Source organism: Salvelinus alpinus, chromosome 12 (assembly GCF_045679555.1).
Source record: "Salvelinus alpinus chromosome 12, SLU_Salpinus.1, whole genome shotgun sequence".
NCBI classification, from domain to species: Eukaryota; Metazoa; Chordata; class Actinopteri; order Salmoniformes; family Salmonidae; genus Salvelinus; species Salvelinus alpinus.
Genome location: NC_092097.1, coordinates 36500528 through 36514628, shown reverse-complemented (window position 1 = coordinate 36514628; position 14101 = coordinate 36500528). Strand labels below are relative to the sequence as shown.

The 14101-nt window shown below is 42.6% G+C and overlaps 1 protein-coding gene across 5 annotated transcripts; it reads right to left on the bottom strand.

Moving 5' to 3' along the window:
• Positions 1 to 1442: 1442 nt before the first annotated feature.
• Positions 1443 to 13432, bottom strand: LOC139536017 (POZ (BTB) and AT hook-containing zinc finger 1-like). Of its 5 annotated transcripts, none has more exons than XM_071336093.1 (6): positions 11834 to 13431; positions 11596 to 11659; positions 11184 to 11355; positions 8851 to 9015; positions 6771 to 6971; positions 1443 to 5784 (listed from the first exon to the last, which is right to left on the bottom strand). In XM_071336093.1, exons 1-6 carry the CDS (start codon positions 13075 to 13077, stop codon positions 5270 to 5272), a joined length of 2361 nt encoding a protein of 786 aa, XP_071192194.1. In that variant the 5' UTR covers positions 13078 to 13431; the 3' UTR covers positions 1443 to 5269. The 5 variants fall into 5 exon arrangements, with proteins under 5 accessions (XP_071192194.1, XP_071192195.1, XP_071192198.1 ...); XM_071336098.1 differs by lacking the exon at positions 1443 to 5784 and adding an exon at positions 5795 to 6019; XM_071336094.1 differs by lacking the exon at positions 8851 to 9015 and having other exon boundaries at positions 11834 to 13430.
• Between the last annotated feature and the right edge of the window lie 669 nt (positions 13433 to 14101).

The following is a 14101-nucleotide window of genomic DNA, read 5'->3' as shown; positions in this document are numbered from 1 at the left end:
TCCGAGTTTATCATTTTAAAAGGCTAATTGATCATTAGAAAACCCTTTGGCAATTATGTTAGCACAGCTGAAAACTGTTGTTCTGATTAAAGAAGCAATAAAACTGGCCTTCTTTAGAATAGTTGAGTATCTGGAGCATCAGCATTTGTGGGTTCGATTACAGGCTCAAAATGGCCAGAAACAAAGAACTTTCTTCTGAAACTCATCAGTCTATTGTTGTTCTCAGAAATTAAGGCTATTCCATGCGAGAAATTGACAAGAAACTGAAAATCTGGTACAACGCTGTGTACTCCCTTCATAGAACAGCGCAAACAGCGTAACCATATTAGAAAAAGGAGTGGGAGGCTGGCCTTCTAGGCAGAGGACTCCGGGATGCTGGCCTTCTAGGCAGATTTGCAAAGAAAAAGCCATATCTCAGACTGGACAATTAAAAGAAAAGTTGAAGATGGGCAAAATAACAGACACTGGACAGAGGAACTCTGCCTAGAAGGCCAGCATCCCGGAGTTGCCTCTTCACTGTTGACATTGAGACTGGTGTTTTGCGGATGCTATTTAATGAAGCTGCCAGTTGAGGACTTGTGAGGCGTCTGTTTCTCGAACTAGACACTCTAATGTACTTGTCCTCTTGTTCAGTTGTGCACCGGGGCCTCCCACTCCTCTTTCTATTCTCGTTAGGGCCAGTTTGCGCTGTTCTGTGAAATTTCTAAGTGACCCCAAACTTTTGAACGTTAGTATATATTTTTTAAATGTACTATACAGTTCTTTCTAAAAGCCCAAAGCTGTTAAACAATGGACCAGTTTCCTGGAAACAGATGAAGCCTAGTCCTGGACTAAAAAGCATGCATGCTCTGCTTAATCTGTGTCCGGAAATACAAGTGAAAAATATGTTTAGGTAAGGACTACTTGATATAACATGTCGATTCAATATGGTATATTATCATTGATTATACAACAAGACACTAGATTAGGGCCCTCTATTTCATTTGACTGTAAACCTATTAGATCAATACCATTTCTGATGTCAGTATGGTATTTAACTTATTGAAACCTGCAATGACATCAATCCCAATGACATGACACTGAAAACAAAACAATGTTCCTGGGAAAGAATTACATGTCTGTCTCTGTCCTTTCCAACACCTGAATGTTACCACCAGTATGTAGCAGATGTCTGTGCAGTTTGACTGTCTGGAAGGGACTAAAAATAAAGATGTATAGTACACTAAATTGTGCTTCATCAATAATGTAGCCTTTACGCTACAATGTTTTATTCTGCACTAATCTATTGTGCACAGTAACATCGTGTTTATTTTCTACTTATGGCCACATGAAGAGCTTGAATCCAGTCATAGTGACATGGCTAAAAAAGTGAACCATGATGTGTCATGAAAAGTAAATCAAAGTCAACTCATCCAAAACTATGGCACAATAACACACTCAGGAACAGTTTCAAATACATATTTATTTCATCTGCAACTCTGTATCAATCAGACAGAGATGACAGACTCAAAAACAGTGTACAAAAACAGACGTCTATAGAAAAGTATGCTTATATTGAAATATGTCCAAAGGTTTTATAACAAAACATGTAACTTAAAAATGTTTAAAGTTGAAGAATCTTGACGAGTACAATGATAAAATACCAACATACATATACAAATGTACATCTTCTTTGTGTGCATGTTGTGTACAAAAGTGTCATTGCAATTCACTCTGCGCATGATTGACCATTTAGAGAAATAGGTCCTTTTTCATCTCGCATTTCAAATCTACTGCTGTGCACAATCAGTATTGGGAAGGCACTTTGCAACAGATCAACATAACAATACAAGAAAACAACACAGGTAACTATTTAAGCAATCAATCAATAAAAACATCCTGTAAATTGAACTACCAAAACAGGTGAGATAAACAAACAACCAATACCACCAGATGAATTGAATAGCATGTATGGGCGATCACCAGTGTTGCATATCATATGAGCATATTTCTAAAAACAGCATTGTCTCTTACTTATCCAATAAATAACACAAAGAAACAGGCCTTTTTAAATTGATTTTTACTCCATCCACTGTGTGAAAAGCATCACTATTCAGTGGGGATGTAAAAAAAAAAAAAAAAAAAAAAATTGATTAATATGGCCTAAACAGACTGATTGATCAAAGCCATGGGTGGTAGAACTAAACTGGTAGAGTACACACTACCAGAACAAGGTAACAGCACACTGAACCAGACCTGGATTCAAATAGTATTTGATTTAGCTTACCTGGCACAATAGAAGAGTCCCACAAGTGCAAAACCCACCCATCTGTCACTCCAGCCAGACTAGAGCAAATGCTTTCAAGAGACTTTTTGAACCCAGGTCTATAGTGAACAGGGATACTCCTGTCACCATCCAGTGAACAACCTCATCCCAACAAACATTTATGTCCAGAACAGTACACAGCAGATCATGGGCACTCACAGTGAGGAAAACCGAACAACCACCACCAAAACTTGGCAAGGAAGGAAAAAAAGGTTATATATATATATATATATATAAAATCCCCATTCATCGACTAAAGATGAAATCAATCATTAGATATATATATATATATTCCATGCATGCATGCATGCAGAAAGTATTCAGACCCTTGACTTTTGCCCAATTTTGTTACGTTACAGCCTTATTCTAAAATTAATTAAATACAAAATGTTCCTCATCAATCTACACACAATACCCCATAATGACAAAGCGAAAACCGGTTTAGAAATTTTTGCAAATGTATTAAAAATTATTTAAAAATACCTTATTTACATAAGTTTTCAGACCTTTTGCTTATGAGACTCGTAACTGAACTCAGGTGCATCCTGTTACCATTGATCATCCTTGAGATGTTTCTACAACTTGGGAGTCCACCTGTGGTAAATTTAATTGATTGGACATGATTTGGAAAGGCACACAACTGTCAATATAAGGTCCCACAGTTGACAGTGCATGTCAGAGCAAAAACCAAGCCATGAGGTCAAAGGAATTGTCCATAGAGCTCAGAGACAGGATCGTGTTGAGGCACAAATCTGGGGAAGGGTACCAAAAAATGCAGCATTCCACCAATCAAGCCTTTATAGTAGAGTGGCCAGACAGAAGCCACTCCTCAGTAAAAGACAACAGCCCTCGGAGTTTGCCAAAAGGCACGTAAAGACCCTCAGACCATGAGAAACAAGATTCTCTGGTCTGATGAAACCAATATTGAACTCTTTGGCCTGAATGCCAAGCGTCATGTCTGGAGGAAAACTGGCACCATCCCCACGGTGAAGCATGGTGGTAGCAGCATCATGCTGTGGGAATTGTTTTCAGCGGCAGTTACTGGGAGACTAGTCAGGATGGAGAGAAAAATGAACAGAGCAAAGTAGAGAGATCTTTGATGAAAACCTGCTCCAGAGCACTCAGGACCTCAGACTGGGGCGAAGGTTCATCTTCCAACAGGACATCCACCCTAAGCACACAGCTGAGACAACGCAGGAGTGGCTTCGGGACAAGTCTCTGAATGTTCTTGAGTGGCCCATCCAGAGCCCAGATTTGAACCCGATCGAACATCTCTGGAGAGACCTGAAAATACCTGTGCAGCAACGCTCCCCATCCAACCTGACAGAGCTTGAGGATCCACAGAGAGAATGAGAGAAACTCCCCAAATACAGGTGTGCCATGCTTGTAGCGTCATACCCAAGAAGACTCAAGGCTGTAATCGCTGCCAAAGGTGCTTCAACAAAGTACTGAGTAAAGGGTCTGAATACTTATGTAAATGTGATATTTTCATTATGGGGTATTGTGTGTAGATTGATGAGGGAAAAAAACAATGAAATCAATTTCAGAATAAGGCTGACAAGTAACAGAATGTGGAAAAATGCAGGCGGTCTGAATACGTTCTGAATCCACTGTATATGAATGAATGTTATATACACTCGTTACAATCACAATATAACGATAAATAAAAGCAGGAATGTACTGAAAGTAATAAAGCAAAACTATCTGACAAACAATTAGACTAAAAGCCTTCTTGTTGATTAGATTCGGAGGACAAAAGCACATATCAGAGAGCACCAAACACATCCAGATATTTCAGCATACATACTCACTGTCGCTCCCTAGTTGGCCTCCTGTATCTAGCATAACTTATAGACTAAAATCAGTACAACACATCGACATCTCAAACATCAACTCATAAAAAAAACTTTGTCCACAAAGCATACAGGGCAATCAATAAATTAATAAAATATATTCTACATTTCTCACGATTTCTAATAGTCAAACCTGAACTTGGTCCCTGTTGAATACCTAGAATTGATTTCACGTGACTAACAAATACATCTGTTCTCTAAAATTCTGTAATAAGAGAATAGAACATTCTCAAATGGAACAGCCATAGGGTTTTATCCTTGCCCTGCAGAAACTGATAGAATTGACTAGGATTCTATTCAGAGTTAGACCAGAGATCCATTTGCAGCCGCTCCCCTTCAGGAGCTCTGTCTGAAGTAAGGGGAAGCTTGGGTTTGACGGTTTCACCGCAGCTGTGAACAGCATATTGATAATAACAAAGCAATTCAAAATGACCCAGTGAATGCATGTACTAACCCATTGGTTACAAACCACACTCTGTATTTCCATTACCTGACATGATAATAACAGCATTTACTAATATATTTTTCTTATATGTGCATGTGTATGGTAACGGATCTTAAGGGCATCGTTATGTCATAAACAACCATACAAATACAATCCAAAAGGAACATAACAGCTTTCTAAAATCCGCTGTCTAAGTTGCTTAACGTTAAAATAATTCATGTTAATGTACATTTTATATTCTGCTCTGAAATGGTCTTCATAAAGAAATGCTGTATATAGATAGTAATAGCTCCATGACACAGAATGTAATAAAACAACAGTGAGCGATGATGCCATGAACAGCAAAGTAGTCTATAGACAACGTCAAGAGCAGTCTATAGACAACGTCAAGAGCAGTCTATAGACAACGTCAAGAGTAGTCTATAGACAACGTCAAGAGCAGTTTATAGACAACGTCAAGAGCAGTCTATAGACAACGTCAAGAGCAGTTTATAGACAACGTCAAGAGCAGTTTATAGACAACGTCAAGAGCAGTCTATAGACGACGCCATTCCCTTACATCTGATAGGCTGAACAGACCTAACTAGGGCAAATTTCCCACACAAATCTAGGTTCACGTCCCCCCACATTGACCTATTGGTCACTTCCCCCCCACTGAGCTACAGGTCACTTCCCCCCCAGCTCCATCCCACTATGTCCTGCCTCAGAGTCCACCAGCGACGAGGCAAAGGCAGACTGGACGATCTGGAAGCCAAATGACTCCAGCAGAGACATGTTCTGTTGAGGGGAGAAGGGAGAGCCCAGGGAAGGACCCAGCTCCCCCAGACCTGACCCCGACCCTACACCCACCACTAGACTCTTCTGGACCCCATGATGGTGCACTCTGTTGACGTGCTTATTGAGGTAAGACTTGGTGCGGAAGGTCTGGGTGCACTCGCTGCAAGGGAACTTCTTCACTGGAGAGTCCTGGCTGGTCTTGGCTTTAACGTCACCTGGTGGCGACCCTCCCACGGCCCCGGTATCGGTAGAGGCTCCGTTGCAGTCGAACGGCGTCCCAAGCTCCTCTTCCTCAGACTTGTGCGGAGACTTAATTTCGTCGCCGTTGGACAGATCCCCGAACAACGGCTCGTCTCCCTCAGATTCTCTTTGATGGGGGCATTTTCCAGCATTCTCCTGCCCGTCTGAGGTAAATACAGAGGGGGTGGGGGAGGATATGGAGGGGTGGAGGACAGGAGGGAGGAGAGGGAGAGTTGATAGGGTGGGGGTTGGGTAAAGGGAAAGGACACAGGGAGAGTCAGAAAGCAGGGGAATTTTAAGGGGAAAGAAAACCTCAAATTAGGCCATGCACACGCAACACAAAATGTGTCTATTTAGACCAGCAGGCAGCACTGCTCTCCGGTTAGCCGCCGCCACCACCTGCAACATGAACAGAGGACAGTTTACTGCTGTGTGTACTAAGCACCTGCTCCCATGAAACCCATTGGTTAAGAACAAAAAAGAGGAGTATAGTGCTGTTAAGTAGAATTGTTCTGCAATTCTTAAAATACTTTGTGTTCATTTATATTATAGGAACAGAGGGCACATTTGTTCAAATTATATAATACGCAGACATTCTGAAGCTTCATTCATTTACCCAATAGATAATACACTTCATTGAAAGCAAGGTCTTTCTTCCTCGTGAGTTTGGGGCAAAAAAGACAATTCCACAGGACCACTTTGTCATAATTTCTTTATACTTAAAAATGTTCAACCTGGACATAAGTGTTTATTGGTAGCATTATGCGGCAGATTATTTTAGCTCAGATTGAACAATGTACAATATCGGCCCATAATATCTGATATGAAAAAGGCTATTGTATCATCAAAATGTTTACAAAAAAATCATAATAAAAAAATAAAAACAACCGGTGTCATGTTTTAATCATGATACCAAAACCACATCAGAACTACAAACGTGTCGACATAAACTAAGCGGCTTATTTCCAGGAAACCTTTTGCTCATGCATCCCGTCAACCAAATTTCCTTGACTCTTTATGCACATGCATCCCCTAGAGGTTGTTATCTTCTCGTCTAACCAACTCTTTACAGTGGAACTCTTGTTACTCGTCTAATCAGCAGGCCTTGTTAGCGCCCTAAGCCCCAACCCTACTGCTGGCCCATACTGACCTGGCAGAGGCCCGTGGAGGGGGTGAAACCCAGGCGGCCCGGCAGAGTGGCACTCCCAGAAATATGGAGCCCCCCCAGGCCCTGGTTTCCCCAGGAGCAGCTCAGGCTGCAGACCCAGGGAGGGAGGGCCGGCCTGGGGGAGAAAGCAGTGACCATCTGCCTCTGGGAAGGTGACCAGCAGCCGTCGACTGGTGCACAGGTCTACACCAAAGACAGACAGAGAGTAGAGAGGGGGCAGCAGAAACAACAGACAAGGCCAGCGGAAACCATACATACGTCAATGTAGTCAGGATATTACCCAGACCTTACTAAGTCTAATTTAGTAGCTTTACTTTGTCCAGTGATTACAATAGACAAAACTGTAAACAGTGAATGAAACTTTTTCCTGTATTACCTGCCAAGCCAGCCAACTTGATTTATTCTAAATAAAAGCAGTTTGCCAATAGATTTAGAATTCTGGCATTCCACCAATAGATTTAGAATTCTGGCATGCCACCAATAGATTTAGAATTCTGGCATGCCACCAATAGATTTAGAATTCTGGTATGCCACCAATAGATTTAGAATTCCACCACATTGCAACGATTTTAGATCTGAGATAGGTAATCACTAGGAAGTCAATTTCTACAGCTAAAAAACTAAATTGAGTTCAAGGTTTTAACCTAGAATCTAAACCTCTCTCCACTAGGTTTTTGGCGATATTCAGATTTTCATACATTTATACCATTTCTGTATTATACTAGGGTATACGTCATTACCGGAAGGGCACATAAGGGTCGCACAAACCAATTTGGGGAACATGGATCTTGATCCAAAAGGGGATTGATTGTCTCTGCTGTAACCAAGAAGCTTGATCTTGCCATCTAGCCACTTAGCTAGCAAGTTAACAAACCAAATGCATAACTGGAGCTCGAGGCGGGGTGGCCGAGGTGGGGGCCCCCCCTCCAACTAAAAAAATGAATCCAAGTACTGTTGGTATGCCTAAATACCCCGGTATACGGTATAACGCCCAAGCCTACTCTCCACACTGCTTTGACTCCTTCTCGCTCTCTGCCAGAGTGAAGTACTGTACAGCCGAATCCATAGGCTGCTGCTAGTTGCCATGGCAATAATAGTTGAAAAAAGCTCCATTGATTCTAGAGGAACACTGCACAGTACTGTATGATTCAATAGACATGCAACATTATAGTGCATCATTTGGCCAATGGCCACAAGTTGATGGAGATGACAGCAAGCAACAAACAGCGTTTTCAGAAAGCGTTCACATTGCCATGCTGAACAGACAGAATAGCATGGCACTAAGGCTATTAAGGCTAAACACAGTCTCTGTGTATGTCTGAGCCCTGACTGAAGAGCAACAAGGCCATTTGGAACATGGGGAGGCATACATGCACTTCTTTGTTGTAGCTTTTTATGAGCTGACTGAGTCCCTGACAACCTGCAGTATCCCAAAACTGACCACTGGGGAGCAGTGCCCCATTAGAGAAGATGCCAAATTCTGTAATTGCAAATGTTTTTTTATTTCAAGAAATAGGCCTATACATATTCTGAACCCATTGAGTAAAAGTTATCCTTATTGATAGCTAAATTCACTTGATCTCTGCCTAGTAAAACGCAAAAAGTGAAGTTCCCTAATCAACTTCCTCTCACTTTCCTTCTTCACTATATAAACCAAGCAGAAGAGCAGACAATTACACATGCATGCTGATTTAGAAAGAAGTCTGCTGCCATGGGGCTAAAAATCTCTTTATATACACAATATCAGCCAGGACAACCATATCAGCCTGCTGTTCATATGGTGCTTCTGAAGACAGTGTCCCTACTGTTAGCTGATGGAGGCAAAGAGGAGATGGGTCCTTTAGCGTCAGCATCACTGCGCAGGCACAGGCAGGAAGGCCTATACGCTTTGTGTGCATGTGTGTATGTTTGTGTATGCTTGTCTTTTTGCCAGGCTTTAAAAACAGATGCAGCAGGTTTTCCCCACAAGCAGCAGAGCAGATGATGATCAACACAAAGCAAGAAGAGACATAGCCTATGCTTGGAGGCAGGTTGGAGAGGAATGGGGTGGGCGGCTGCTTGCCTTCCACTGTGCACTGGCGTCCCGTGTGGTAGGGGGCGCCGCTGTGCATCTGCGGCTCCCCGTGCAGCGCAGGGAAGGCACCGTGTGCTTGGGCAGTATGGGGGAGCAATGGCGAGCCATGGTGCGATTTTACGTGCACCTTAAGGTAGGACGCAGTGGAGAAACCTGGAGACCCAGAGAAGAACACAACAAAGGGCAGTGGCACTACACACCCAGCAGGGAGAGAAAGGATGCACTCTGTTGTTATGTACCCAAAGATGACAGTGGGACAAAAACCACCTCTTTCCCAAATCTGCCTTTCGCTGTGTAATTCTGTTTTATATCTTCATGCAGACAATGATATATAGGAGATGGTAACAAAGGATAATAATATGATTTTGTTGAACTGAGCTGTTGGATGTTGTAACAACCCTCAAAAGCAAAACTGAAGCACATCTAACTTCAAAGGCAAAGAAGAATATGAACCAACAAGAGGCAGGCTAACCACAAGCAAGAGTGAACAACACGCAACCACTGTTCTCCATTATCTTGGCCTACCACAAGAATGACACCATGTCCAGACAGGTAAATCAGGGCAAAATAAGCAAGTCAACCCAATACATTATCTTGACTTGGGGCAAAATTTCAGACCAAGAGACAAACTGCATATGGGGCTTGAAATAATCTACAGTAGTACACACGTTAAGGTAAGACACAAGTATTAAACCTTCACATACAAAATCAAGCCTTTCTAAAAAATAAAACATCAGCACTAACCATGTTTCCATCCAAAGTTTTTATGCAAGTCATACCGTATAAAAAGAAAAAGTAATGACAGCTGTGATGGAAACAGGAAGTTTGGTTAAATTTTATAAATGCCGACAGTTAATATGTTCGTTCGACATGGTGGGATCTTTTTGTGTCTGTAAAATTAATTATGCGAGAAATGGTGGTGGAAACGCCTTTATGTGCAAATTTTGATATAATAACTATCATATCGAAGTAAACTTGGAGTCACACGATAACATGGTGTGGTCATCCCACTACAACTTAGGAAACCATGCAGTTTATTAGGCTACAGATTAAATGAGTTATGATGAACACATGGTGGTGAAAGTGAACGGTGACCTTGATGCTCCTTTCCAATAAATATTGAGGGTTTTATTCTGGTGACATGATGATCGATGGATGACTGCCGTTTAACTAATAAAATATTCTCGCTCTTATCCATCAGTGGCATTGTGGTTAGTGTCCGCCCTGAGATTGGAAGGCTGTGAGTTCAATCCCCGGCCAAATCACACCAAAGGCCGTAAAAATGGGATCTGATGCATCACTGCTTGGCACTCAGCATTAAGGAGCTAGATTGGGGGTGAGGTCCTGCGATAGACAAGCATCCTGTTCAGGGTGTGTACTTGTACATCAAGCTGCCTCACTCTACAGAAGCAGGAGATAGGCTCCTGTCCTATGAGCCGTTCTGGCTTGCACAAGCTGCTACTTACTTATCCATAATAATCTCATCATGCAGCCTACCCGCGCTGTTGGCTAGAGAGCATGTGCCAAGACCAGAGCAACATTAGGCACATTTGCTATTTAACGCAACAATTTTTATGACAAAACTATCGGTAGAGTTGAAAATGATATGGAAACACATTGAACTTTAGATTTTTATTCGGTACATGAAAACTTTAGCTTTAAAATTACATTTTCTGTGCACTATGTCATCACCCACTGATTTTTATACACAACAAGTCTGTTTGGTGGAAACACACCACTGGTGGGAAAATGTGCATTTTATATTTATGCAGATTCTGGACTATTCGCATGAAATCTGTCAACAATTGGATGGAAACCTAGCTACTGTCTGCTAGTAAGTATCTGATAGGTGCAGCTGACAGCTCTATTTTGGATAATTCATTAACCAGATAAAAACATTTGACATTAATGAGACTACACGGATTAGCGTACAAGAGAGTCAATTAGAATGGCAGCAGAAGAATGTTCAGAGGCCAACAAAAAATAAGAAATGGGAAAAAAACTGGACAACCCATGCAAACACTACAACTATGATCTGCAAATAGCCCATGATTGCAGTTCACAAGCTCTTCTGTAGAAAGCAACCCAAATGCTTTGCACCAGCTGAGGTAGTTGATGGTTACTACAGTATTAGAATTGAATAGTAAACATTTTGGTAGATCATCCTTGTTGCAAGATGGCAATACCATGCTGGAAGAGAGGCAGGTTAACAAGAAAAACATAAGACATAAGAAGATAGCCCAGTCATAGATTGGAAGCTCCCGCCCTGATTCTCCTGACAGGTATGTGGCGATGATGCTACACCCTAGGCCTAAGGTTACCTTTGTTGCATATACCACAGTAGTTGTGAGGTCCTTCACTGTGTTTCTTGAGGTGGTCGGTCATGTACGCAGCTCGGAGGTACTTCCCACACATCTGGCAGGGGATCTTGTCCTCATGACAAGCTAGGTGGGACCGCAGGCGATCTCTTGTAGCAAAGGAAGCATTACAAATCTGAAGAACAGGTGGAAAATACAGGTAAAATAATATGCCCTCATACATGTTACATACAGAAACAATATTAATTTACCATCAACCTTTCAACCATATTCTAATCAACAAGAATGACAACTAAATCTTTAAAACAAGCAAATACCACACTGACAGATTTGAAGTGTGATGTTCATTCATTGTGACAAATATAGAATCCACATCCACTCTTCTAAGAGGATCCAGTTGTTGCTGTTGTCTCACCTGGCACTTATGGGGTCTCTCTGTTGTGTGAACCTGCTTGATGTGTCCATTCAGATGGTCTGGCCTGAATAAATCAAACATAGGCATGTTGAGACAGATGGAGGCAGTAGACTACTGATTATGAATAAGACCACCATGTGTATTCATTTTCCCTCCAGATCACAGAATGCTTCAGAATAGAATAGGGAATGCACCTGGAACATGTGGTTTAAGTATACAATAATTGCCCATAGCTCACCTGGAAAACCCCTTTCCACAGCTTTGACAGAGGTAGGGTTTACCCACAGATCCATCATGTGACCGGACATGGTATGACATCCTGTCCTTGCGCTTGAACCGCAGGCCACAGACATGGCAAGCATATGGCTTTTCCCCGGAATGAGACAACTTGTGTCGGTTCAGGTGGTACACATCCCGGAACACCTTCCCACAAATGTCACAGCCAACATGACGTCTCGTCCTCTCGCGCTTACGGCTGTTTTCTAGGCCTACTCCTCCATGCAATGGCATGCCATTCTCCAACAGACCGGGCTGACCAGAGTGCGATATCGAGGTAGGGCCTCCCTCGCCAGACAAGCCGTCGCCGCTACTCGCGCCATGGCTGGACGCTCCATGCTGCGCTTCGTGGTTTCTCAACCGCACAGCCTCTGTAAATGCCTTGCCACATATTCCACAAGGAAATATCTGCTCAATGTCTTCTTTAACGTCAGAGGTGCTGATGTTGTAATGAATAGGCTCCATGACTGTCCCCTTCTTTGGTCGCCCCCTGCCTCTCTTGGAACCCGAAGAGCCCTCTTCTTGGAACGGGTTGCCCGTCATCTCTGATGGAGACACGGGCTGCAGGACTGGCATAGAGGACTGGGGGCTGCCATCCGACATGACTGTATCATTGGCCCGATTTCCATCCACATTATGCGTCTGCCCATTGTTGGTAAACAAGCCATTCCCATTTGACATGTTGTCTACAGCCAATGTGAAACTAAATTCAGAGCCCCCCGTGGCACGGAATAAACTAACGTCGCCTCTTCTTGAGGGTGGAACAAGAATTTGTACATTGGACTGTTTGATTACTTCTTGGCATATCTCGATGACAGAACGCATTAGCAGAAATTTAGCAGCCGTCATCAACTCGGGGAAACATTCCAATCGTACCACAATCCTAGAGGTGTAGGCAAAGTCCAAAATGTCTTTAAAAACTTTGGGACTTATCGTATGCATCTCGAGCTCTTTTGCCTCCCCGTCGCCCTCCGTTTGACACCCAAAAACGGACTCGAAATACTCGCTGCACGCCGCCAGTACCGCCTTGTGGGCAGGGAAGCTCTCTTCGCCGACGCGCAAGATCACATCGCAAAACTTGCCTCCATCTTTCCTCTGAATGTTGAGATTGTGTAGCATCTCCGCGCTATGCTTGATCACCTGATAGGTGTATGAAGAATTCCACGACTGCTCCGCTATTCTCTCCATGCCGAATTCATTCAACATCAATTTTTGTTAGTGAGTAGGGGTGGCGAAACAAACAAAACGTGTACAGCTCAATAGTCTGGAGAAATTAAATAAAACCACGACGACCACCCCTCCCTCTCTAGCATCTAAAATGTAAGCAGCAGTGAAAAATGGTAGCCCCCCCAGCTTCCTGTGAACTTTAACCTTCGTTTCAAAGCGGGGGTTACCGTTCTAAATTTTTATTTCGTTTTGACATAAAGCAAGTGGGTCTCCGTTGTGTCGAGTAAAATGTATTCGTCAAATAGACACTAGCTATTCAGGCTACATGAGGTTGAAGTTGTCAAATACATTCATACCATTTCTCTTCCTGGTTTCTCCCACACAAGCCCCCTCCCCCAGCCACAGGCAAGGTTGAGATTGGGTTCGTTCCTCTGCCCAGGCGTTGCTACGCATGACAGCTCTTTCAACGCCTGGGTAGTGGCAGATTCAGCCGCGCGTCCGATTATAATTTTTCGCTGCAAATTGACCGCAAGCACAATAGATTGTATTTGAAGATACATAATTTCATACCTTGATTATATTGAGACGCGATCATGACTTGGGTGTGGGAATACTTATTAACAGATTTCTACCGAACCCCTGAAAGGTTTGATCAAAACCGTAAAAAAAAAAAAAAAAAACCTTGAGCCAGCACCTGTTGCCGACCAGTGTTTTAGTAAGTCAATGACCTTACACGCAACCATTAGGTGAGGCATGCAATTTCTGGGACCAAAGGCTACCGACTGTCCTGCGTGCAGAACAAGAGAAGGTACATATGTTAGAATAAATGGCAAAACATGCTTTAGAAAGAGGTTGAACCCAACCATAGTTGATGGTGCAAATTGTTTTTATAACCCATTCCATTTTAGTGGCCCAAAATATAGAAATGAAAGCCTACTGTTCAAAGTTCAGATGCCTTTGGAGAATTGCACAACCATCTGCATATGCAAATAATAGCCGTGTTATGTTCTGAGTAAGGGAAAGAAAGTGAGAACCGAAACCCAATTTGATAAGATCGAAAAAT